Source organism: Capsicum annuum, chromosome 10, assembly GCF_002878395.1.
Source record: "Capsicum annuum cultivar UCD-10X-F1 chromosome 10, UCD10Xv1.1, whole genome shotgun sequence".
NCBI lineage: Eukaryota > Viridiplantae > Streptophyta > Magnoliopsida > Solanales > Solanaceae > Capsicum > Capsicum annuum.
In genome coordinates this window covers 59436362-59446688 of record NC_061120.1, presented here as the reverse complement: position 1 = coordinate 59446688, position 10327 = coordinate 59436362, and the positions used below count along the sequence as shown (strand labels likewise).

Sequence of the window (10327 nt, the reverse complement as noted above, 5' to 3'; positions counted from 1 at the left end):
CAAGTCCTCAGGGTCAGCGTAATCGCCCTCCAACTCAGTTCGATCGTCTGAATCAGCAGGGTGCCACTTCTAGCGCAATTAGTGGGCAACGCCCAAACAGACTCTATGCTCTTCAGACCTGACAGGATCAGGAAAATTCTTTTGATGTGGTTACTGGTACGTTATAGATTTTTCATATACATGTTTACACCTTGATAGATTTAGGAGCTTCTTTGTCTTTTGTTACTCCCTATATAGCAGTTGATTTTACTGTCAGTCCAGAAATTCTAGTAGAGCCCTTCTCAGTCTCTACCCTAGTGGGTAAAACTATTGTAGCCCAACGGGTATACAGGAACTGTCCGATTATGGTATCTCAGAAAGTCACTTAAGCAGACTTAGTCGAATTAGAGATGACTTATTTTGATGTCATTCTCGATATGGATTGGTTTCATTCCTACTATGACACAGTCGACTGCAGAAATAGAGTTTTCTAGTTTCAGTTCCTGAATGAACCCATCCTAGAGTGGAAGGTTAATACTTCAGTTTTCAAAGGTTAGCTTGTTTCCTACCTTCGAGCATGAAAAATGATATATAAGAGATGTGTCTATCATCTTGTTTGAGTTAAGGACTCTAGTTCCAAAATTCCAAGTCTTGAATCAGTCCTAATAGTGATTGAATATTCAGATGTCTTTCCCAAAGATCTTTCCGGAATTCCTCCCGAAAGAAAAATAAACTTCGGCATTGATATTCTTTCAGATACTTAGCCTATATCTATTTCACCATAAAGAATGGCACCAGCAAAACTTGGAGAATTGAAAGATCAGTTGAAGGATCTCCTAGAAAGTGTATAGGCTACTGAACTTTCTTTAAGTCAAATCTAGTCTCCAGAAGAGTTAGTGATGACTTCCTAAATGATTAAAGTTTAAATTAGATAGAATTTCCCCAATTTCTAATTTTATCATGTGGAAAATTAAATTAGCTTTCCAAAGATACCAATTTCTTCCAAATCCAGTATCGGAGTAAAAAGTTATGGACGTTTTACAGAGAACTATCAGAACTGCCCAGAAGCGATGGTCAGGCCAATGGACCGTTGAGATAGCGATGGACCATCGCCCAAGCCATCTCAACTAAGGTAGTGAAACCATCTTCTGTCCAAGTGCGAAGGTCAGGACCGACGAACCATTAAGCTAGCGACGGATCGTCGTCCAAACCATCACAAACGAACCAGGGAGTTCAGGATCTGGTCAAGTACGATGGTCAGGACCAATGGACCATCGAGCTAGTGATGGACCATGGCCTAAACCGTAGTATACAAGGAAGGAATTTGAGGTTCTAGAAAAGTATGACGGTCAAGACTGACGGTCAGGACCGACGGACTGTCGAGCGAGCGATGAATTATCACCTAAACCGTCATTACTTTTGATCAGCTATTTTAAACTATTTTTAAAAGGGTATTTGGGTCTTTTTCCACCCATTTTGACCCCTAATTATACCATACCAGAGCTGATAACTTCATCATTCATCTACAACACCAAATTAGGGTTTTTCTCAAAGATTAATCCCAAAGAACAAGAAACCCTAGGTGTCTAATCTCAAGGCAAGAATTCAAGCTTTCCTTCACCAATCTTTAAGAAATCATCCACCCAAGTATATCAAGTGTTGATTCATGAGTCACTTTCACCCATCAAGCTCAATAAACCCTATTTGAAATATAAACTTTGGATTCTATGGTATGGATTGAATTATATCCGTGTTTATGTTATTGTTTGATTTCCAAGTTGAAGTATTTAATGACTATCATGACAATATGTTAGTATGTGGCTGAAATTCTTGCATTAGAAGTGTAAAATGTTGCCATGAAGTATTATTTCAATATTCATGCCTAAGCCTAAAGATATGCATGCAAGGTGTTTGATAAAATACCCAAGAGAATAGGAATTATGCCTTATGACTCATTTGTGACCAAAATTGATGAATCCATGTTTCTCCCCTATGTTTGATATGATTCCTACATTATTTTTATGCTTTGTAATGGATTGACGTAATGCTCATGAGATTAGGCTTATGAAATTATGATATGTTTATATGTATTCCTATTCATGTGTAAGCTTATAGCATGCGAATACATCATCAAAATCCCCGATGATTGTACTATGAATTGTTGACTATGGTCATGTGTCAACAAGTATTATGTTTTGTCAGTTTCATGCTATCGAGTCATGAGGGTACTTGTACTTGATAATTTAGTTGTATGCATAGATCCAGTGTCATGTTTTCCAGATACTCTCAGTCAAGCCATGATTCATAGAACTCAGTCAGCCATGTGACTCAGAAAAACTCAGTAATCTCAGAAATCTCAGAAATTTAGTAATCTCTGTAGTGTTCTATCAGTCAATGAAACTCAATGAATGCAGTCCAGTTCAGTTCAGTTAATCATGTTCAGTGTCTATTCATATGGGAGTAAGATTCAACACCGAGTGAGCCAAACGATGGGAACTCACCTGTTATTAAAAGGTGTGATTCTTAGAAGCAATCCTTGTGCTCCCGAACTACGTAGCCAGCATAGGTTGAGACATCACACCTACTAGTTGAGGGTAGATAAGGTGGTTTAACCAGTTATATGAGGGTTCCACCATTCTCCTTAGAGTACCTGTTAGATGAGGGATTACTCATAGCCTGTCCTTACCAGTGGCACGGTATTAACACCCTTCCAATTGGGGTTACAGATTGGATCCTAACTCAATTATATTATCTTATTTGGGGCATGTCGTTTAGATGACTACTTTCCAGAGTTATAGTCTTAGTCTCAGTCTCAGTAATAGAACTCAGATAGTTCTACAAAATTCAGGACAGTCAGATACAGTCACCCAGAAATAGGACTATCAGACATGATCATTCAGATAATAGTATATCAGTCATACGAAACGTAGTATTGTTCATTCATATAAACCCCTTACATTCAGCCTACCTCACTTGCATATTAGTACATTCAATTGTACTGACGCATTTATGCTATGGTATTTTATACCATATGTTCAGAAGTACGAGCTCCAGAGCATCCTTAGTAGATCAGACGTTCAGCAGCAGACTAGCAGTGAGTCCTCATCATTCGAGGATAGCATGACTATTTTATTACTTTATTATTTCATTAGTCCAGAGTTAGTTGGGGACATGTCTCATCAACTCTATAATTTTTAGACAGTTTAGAGGCTTCCAGACTATTGCATGTTTAGATAGTTATTTTAGTTTTATTTTGGTATTGATATACCATTTTTCCAGATGTTATATTTTATCAGATATCTAAACCTTATGGCCTTTCAGCTTTTTTTTCAGTATTTAAAAAGTATATTATGCAATACTCAAGTACAACTATCAGTCATGGATTAGCTTATGGTCCTTCGGGGTCATGAGCATCATGTGGCATTCCGCGTACCAGATTCGGGATGTTACAGTTTCTCCTTTTGCAATTTGGACTTGGCAAGTAACCCATCGACATCTTTATTTATGGAGTAAAACCAGGTGGAAATTCAGGGACTTGACTTGACTCTCCACGTGTGAAAGACTCCAATTTATTCATAAGTTGCACGATTTTGAAGATTTTTATTCTCAACATATTTACTCAAAACTTCAATTATTTGTTTCATCATTGCAAACTTCTCATCCATATTTGTTGCATCGGCCATCAAGGCGTTAACCTTTGTTAAAATTGAAGAATTCATCGAATTTTTAGATTCACTAAAATTGATGTCAGTCCAAGAGTTCATCATATAACACGGATGTTAGGTTGATCCCAGGGGCTGTAGTGCATCCATCACTTGAGATTTTCTCTTTTTTTGCCTTCTCTAAAGAGGTGAAGTATTCAGATCTGTCCCAACCACTAGTTTATATGGTTGAGCTCATCAAATATGGCAGTAGAAGAGTTCTTGCATGAGACACCATTGGTCTTTTCAAAGTCCATTGCAGAAGTTAAATTTGATTAATGGAAGGAAGAGATGAAGAACAGATATGGTTCCACTAAGCGTGCCAAAATTTATTCACAATAAATTTTTGAAGTGTTGAAAATTAACTGCAAGCAAAGCTAAATAAAAAATTTATTAAATAGATTTTGCGAGTACAATTTTGTTATTCTCTTGATTCTTCTCTCCTAAGCATTTTCATGATTGGAGGGTCTTTCTTAGTGTACTGCTCAAACACTGAATAATCTGAACTCCAAATATATCGGACAATACTTCATCGTCTTGAGTTGATCTTCTGAGAGAACTTCATTGGTCAATTTTTTGAAGAACTATGTAGTCAATGCCGAAGTTTTCTCCAATGCTTGTAGAACGATCTCAAAAAATTAGGTAATCCTCCTATTTATAGTTGTCAGGGTAGGTGGTTTAAGTGTAAATAACCTCTTCTGCATTATTCTCGTTGGTCCATCAAGTCATCAAGCTTATCACAAATATTATGTGATAAGATTGCTTGTGACTGGCCAAAATCATATCATTTTGGACACTTGACGATGTTTTATTGGCTCTTGAATTTGACTTGGCTTAATATGTCATTTGAGGCCTTGTCTTGTAGATCTTTAATTTAATTATGATGTCCTGTCACGTGGCATGAGTTTGGACTTTAAGATGGATCTTGAATTGACTTTAATAGACTTATTATTTTATAAAGCCTAAACTAATTCATCCCAAATGAACATGAATTCAATTCAAATTTTGTATGAGTTTGATTAAATAATTTTTGTGCCTACAGTGCATGACAGCCATTATTAAATATAAAATATGCAATGTAGAATATGTGATGCACGTTTTAGTAGGTACTAAAATGTCTTTTAATTTTTGTGACAAAATAAGCGATATAAAATATTAGAACTAGAGATATATTAAATATAAAAATATATTTTTAAAAGAAAATTATACTGAAAAAAAAAAATAAGAGGCTTAAATAAATACTCCTATTAAGTAGAAGGAGGCAGTGGAATATTTAATAAAGTCGTCAATATAGTGTAGCGTAATTGTTTAATTATTGATTTATGGTCTGTCACATGAGGAATTTATTATTTAATGGAATGATTCACGACACCCACTCGACAAGGTCACGGTTTATATTTGTCTGTGGATCTAAGATTGTCGTTCCCGCTTCGGACCATCTTTTCCGAATGCCACCCTTTGTATCCCTTTACGGATGCCAATATCAATGGAGTAGTCCTACTTGGGGAAAGTAACTGGATTACGAATTAGTTATTCACTTTTTATTTTACACGGTATTCAAGAAATTATAAATAAAATTATTTAATTTTATTAATTTATTCTTTATTCATGTTGTTGGAAATTAAGATTATTAATGAAAAATATTTTTATACTATTAATTTGGTTAAACTTTCAAAGAACATTAAATTAGTTTTGTGTTGATTTAGTAAGTAGCCCCTCCGTTTCATATTTGTTGACTCCTATGGATTGGACACACCTATTAAAAAGATATTAATTAGGGGGTTATTTTATCAAATTAGTCTTATTAGTTATGCTTTAAAAATATAAATTTGAGTAAGTACATTTTTTTTAATCATTTAATATTAACGGTAGTATTGAAAGAACATAATAAAATTCTTCATTTCATCAAAGGATTAACTAAACCTCACTACCTCATCTTTGAGATTGTGGTAGGAACGGCGTACACTTACCCTCCCCATACCTCACTTTGTGGAATATATAGTTATGTTATTACAGTTTATTTGTTCAGAAGATCTTTTAAGCTTTCTTTATTTATTTTAGCATCACCGTGTTACTTGAGGAACACCCATGCTTTTTCTGTGTTTTCGTTGGTGAGACATTAGATCTATTTTTCTGAGCGAAGAAATTGTTTGTCGGTCAGTTAGCTACATCTATGCAGAGTCCAGACTATATCTAATATTTTAACAGTGTCCTATGGCCGGTCCTTCCCCGGATCTCACGCATGGCGGAAGCTTTAGTTTACCAGGTTGTCCTTTAAATAGTGTCCTATTCCATAAACCCTCAAATGACATAGATATGGAGTCCCGATTAGTTTAGATAGAAAATTTGCCCCAGAAAAATGTGAACATTGTTCTCAAAGAGAAGAATAACTTGGTAGAGGTAGAAAGGTTGAGAGTAAATTGAATGATTGATTAAAAATCATTTCTGAATATTCTTCTTGTTAAGCTGCTAAGGTTTGGGGTTTTGTCTATCCTAATGGACTCTCAATCTTGCAGAGAGATATATAGTCATTTGATAAACATTGTAAACTTATTTTATGTACAAGAAATATAAACTTGTGTAGTGGAAATGCAGTATCAATTTCTAGTACAATCAAGTTGTATTATTGTGATGCTTGGAGTATTTAATCTTCATCTTACTGAACGTTAGATATAATTGTGTTAGATTCGAGGGTTGGCATGGCCGGCACTGCTGGTTGGTTGGGTTGCTCAAAGTGCAAGGTACAATTTACCTGTTCTCAAATATCTTGTTACATATTAATGTTTTCCTTTAGACATTGTTGAGTAGGATCGTGTGGCCTTTCTTATCTGGAGGTCTTTGTTATCCTATTACATATTGTTCTTTTGTATTAGAAGCTTTGTTTACATTTAAATACTAAAATATGTCTCGGGTTTGATTCTTTATCACTTTCTATGTTTTTGGGTAAGCTCATTCTTACGTCCATTATTTATCAAGGTTCACTGGTTTCTACTTCGTGTTTTGCTGCGTGTTCATCTTGACCACGTAGGAGATGATATGTTGCATATGTTAAGCACTCCTCTTCTCTTTCTTTTCACCAGATTTCATAATTCTATTGAGTTGTATAAATTGGGGATGAGTTGTGCTAGAAGACACCACAAATTCCAGCTTTAATAGATCTATAACTCGCATGAAAAACTTTTCCCTCAGCATCTTTTGGTTCCAGCCATATAATTAGCCATTAAATCAAATTAGAAAGAATGAATAAGACAGAGGTGGGGTGGTTGATCTTTGTCATTTCAAGGCTAATTAAGATTCTTGATTTCACTTGCACTTAACAATGTAAAGGTCATTGATGGATCTGAGAGAGATCTTACCATATTCTGTTCCCAGCTAAAAGAGAGATTCATCTTTCAACAGTAAATCATGATATGTACATTGTTCGTTTAGAAAAAGTGATGGTAAGTTTGTCTTTTGTTCACATTTTAGGTTAAGATAGTTTGTGTTGTTCCGACAGTATTACTTAGTTCAGATACTTACATTTCTTGATCAGTTTTGCCACTTTGTGATACATATTTATTACTCATCAATGCGCAGTCTAGGCATGAAAGATTCATGGGGACCTTTAAAGGCTTTGGTTGTTGTTACTGTTATTAATGGCATTGGCGACATAGTCTTGTGCAGAGTCTTCAGTTATGGTATTGCTGGAGCGGCATGGGCAACACTTGTGTCTCAAGTAAACCACTCATTCGTTCCAAGTCCTTTATCTTCCCTGAACGTATTTGATGTGTTCTTTATCCCTCTGTCTCATCTGTCTCCATTTTCGCACATCTTAAAATAACCTTCCTATTTGGTAACGTCGCTTTAGGTTGTTGCAGCGTATATGATGATTGAAGCACTGAACAATAAAGGCTATAAGGGTTTTGCTATCTCTGTTCCATCAACAGATGAACTTCTGCAGATATTCATGAATGTTGGCACCGTGTTTCTAACAATGATGTCAAAGGTTTGTGTTAATTGACCCCATTCTCATCCGGTGCCGAAATCATACTTTATGTGGACATCCGATATTCTGCTGAACTACAGATTGCATTCTACTCTCTACTGGTCTATTTTGCTACCTCATTGGGCACACAGACAGTAGTTACTCATCAGGTATGCTTAACACATAATATTCTTTTGAAGTATTATTCTCATATATACTTTATTTCTTATAATCCCATAAACACTGCATAGATATAACCCACTAACATATTGCCTTTTATTTAGGTCATGGTACACTGTTCATGATCTGTGCAATATGGGGTCAACCTCTCTCGCAAACAGCAGAGTCGTTTGTGCCCGAATTGTTAGATGGAGTCAACCGAAATTTATCAAAGGTTATAATCTTATTTTGGTAAAATCACAAAGCCATAATATGTAAAATCAAAAATATGTGCTCAAACCCTTCATTTAAAGCTATAACCATTCATCACAAAATTTGTCATCATTGGAAGTGTGAATTAAATTTCACATTTATTCTCTAACCATGTCCGAAGTTCAAAACCTGCAACACTAAACAATGATTTCAAAACCCCCTGAACACAAATATGGTGGGTTCTTCAAACAAGATTTCCCACAACAAGTTCTAATTGCCTCAAGAATCCTAGAACAATAAAGATTTCATTGTAAGTAAGAATGTTTAACATTTGGATGTATAGCTGTCAAAATAAGCTGGCCCAACTCAACCCAATCCAAGCCTCACGGGCCAAAGAATTTGATGGGTTAGGACGGGCCGGTCGTTCACTTTAAAGGGTCTTGAAATGTATGGCCCAACCTAGCCCTAATAGGGTCGTGGGTTAGGGCGGGCTAGCCCTTTATTTTATCGATTTTTTGTTAGATTTTTTTTTTTTCAATTTGAACTAATAGATATGGTAATCCATTCACACTTCTCACATATTATTGTATAAAGTACATAATTCTACAATGATTTATAATATTTCAACACTAATACATTGTCAAATATATTTGAATTCATTGATTACATTATCTTAATTAACATCAAAATTCATCTAAATTCATATACAAATTTAATAAGTTGAACAATATCAAAAAGTTATATATCAAAAATTAATAATATTTAAAATTCACTTAAAAACATTATTGTTTTGAAGTTGGGTAATGTTGTGCAATTGATTTTGAGTAGCTGCATCAAGTGTTTGAACGTTTCATGATGGATGCAATTTTTATATTTATCATTAGAAATTTTAATATTTATCATTTAATGCTAAATGAGTAAAATATTGTGTAAGATACTAGGTAAAATTTATTGAGTAATCATTATTTATATTTTTAATTCTTTTTGCTTACAAGTTTCTTTAATTTTATAAATTGAATAACAATAGCAAATGAAACATCAATACTTGATGATTAAGGTTTACACTTAATAAGTTAAATATTATGTAGGATATAAAACTTATTCAATAACTACTGTTCTTAATTATTACTTTTCTTTTACAATATTTATATATTTTTAATTTAAATTAAATATTATTTTGACCCACGGGCCAGCCCATCTCAACCTCGATTAAGCCTCATGGGCCAGTGGGCTGACTTGGGTTGGGCTTATAAGCCCTAGTTTTAGATGGGCTCTAAAATCACAGCTAAATCCTTCTAGTGGGTTGGGTTGGACTGGCTTCAAGGGACAAACCCATTTTTACGACTCTATTTGGATGTTAGGATATTTTTATTAGAAGAGCTTATTGCCTGACCATTTTTTTTATTCTCTATTATATTGTTATATTGTGTGTTCTCACATGTTTTATTCTTCTTTATTGACATGGCAACAAAAATAAGAAGTTTACTCTTCTTTTCTTTTGGTTTGGAAATTGAGGTTGTAAGAATACAATGACCGAATAATTTTTTATTATTGAGTACTTAAGGTTGAATCATTGTGAATTTGCTTGCTTTTAGCAACACAGTGTTAAGAACAAAAAGATGATATATAAATTTTAGGAATTGACATGCTATATATAATGTTACCAATTTATGATCCAAATTTTACTTATTTATTTAAATCCTTTCACCTTAGTAATTTTCTTGTATTTGCCATAACTTTATACAGATATATAGGAGTTGCCTTACATCATTGTAAGATCGATTCATGAGATATATATATTTAAGGGATACCTATATTTAATATACTTATAGCTTTTAAAGAGGAATTAGTTATTCCCTCTTAATTAAGTTTATTTTCCATATTTTGTTAATTTTTAAATGTAAAATTATGTATACATGTATGTGTGGTCTTTCATTATGCGGCAATATGGTGACACTCAATATCTACAACATTTCTATTTTATGTACTCAGTGAATAAATTTATTCTCTTACTTGAAATTGTTGTTTATCTAAAATATTTTTTGCCTTTAAATAAAATAACCAGGCAAAAACAAGTAGTCCCTCCATTCACTTGGCTTGAATTTTGAAAGACACTAAGAAATAATGATTGACATGAATATTTTATTAAAATATCCATATTAATTAATGTTTTGTCAGTATTGAAAAATGATTGAAGAATAAGTTTTTAATATTAAAGGTAAAACATGAAAAAATATATATTTTATATCTTAATAAGTTATGCTAAGAGTGATAAGTAAAAGAGAATATATTTTTTGTATAATGAACAGTA

The 10327-nt window shown here is 33.8% G+C and overlaps 1 protein-coding gene across 2 annotated transcripts; it reads left to right on the top strand.

The window, feature by feature from the left end:
* The first annotated feature begins 5682 nt into the window (after nt 1–5682).
* Nucleotides 5683–8584, top strand: LOC107845010 (protein DETOXIFICATION 46, chloroplastic-like). Of its 2 annotated transcripts, XM_047397934.1 has the most exons (5): nt 5683–5946; nt 6366–6421; nt 7257–7395; nt 7528–7814; nt 7929–8584. In XM_047397934.1, exons 1-4 carry the CDS (start codon nt 5923–5925, stop codon nt 7678–7680), a joined length of 372 nt encoding a protein of 123 aa, XP_047253890.1. In that variant the 5' UTR covers nt 5683–5922; the 3' UTR covers nt 7681–7814; nt 7929–8584. The 2 variants fall into 2 exon arrangements, 1 of the variants encoding a protein (XP_047253890.1); XR_007045698.1 differs by having other exon boundaries at nt 5683–6421; nt 7262–7395.
* The last annotated feature ends 1743 nt before the right edge of the window (nt 8585–10327 follow it).

What these genes read in the sequence shown, in the direction of transcription:
- LOC107845010 (XM_047397934.1), top strand. Translation starts at nt 5,923, where the DNA reads ATGGCGGAAGCTTTAGTTTACCAG. An exon ending in CGGAAGCTTTAGTTTACCAG is followed by an intron (nt 5,947 to 6,365) that starts GTTGTCCTTTAA and finishes TAATTGTGTTAG; the next exon opens with ATTCGAGGGTTGGCATGGCC. An exon ending in TGGGTTGCTCAAAGTGCAAG is followed by an intron (nt 6,422 to 7,256) that starts GTACAATTTACC and finishes ATCAATGCGCAG; the next exon opens with TCTAGGCATGAAAGATTCAT.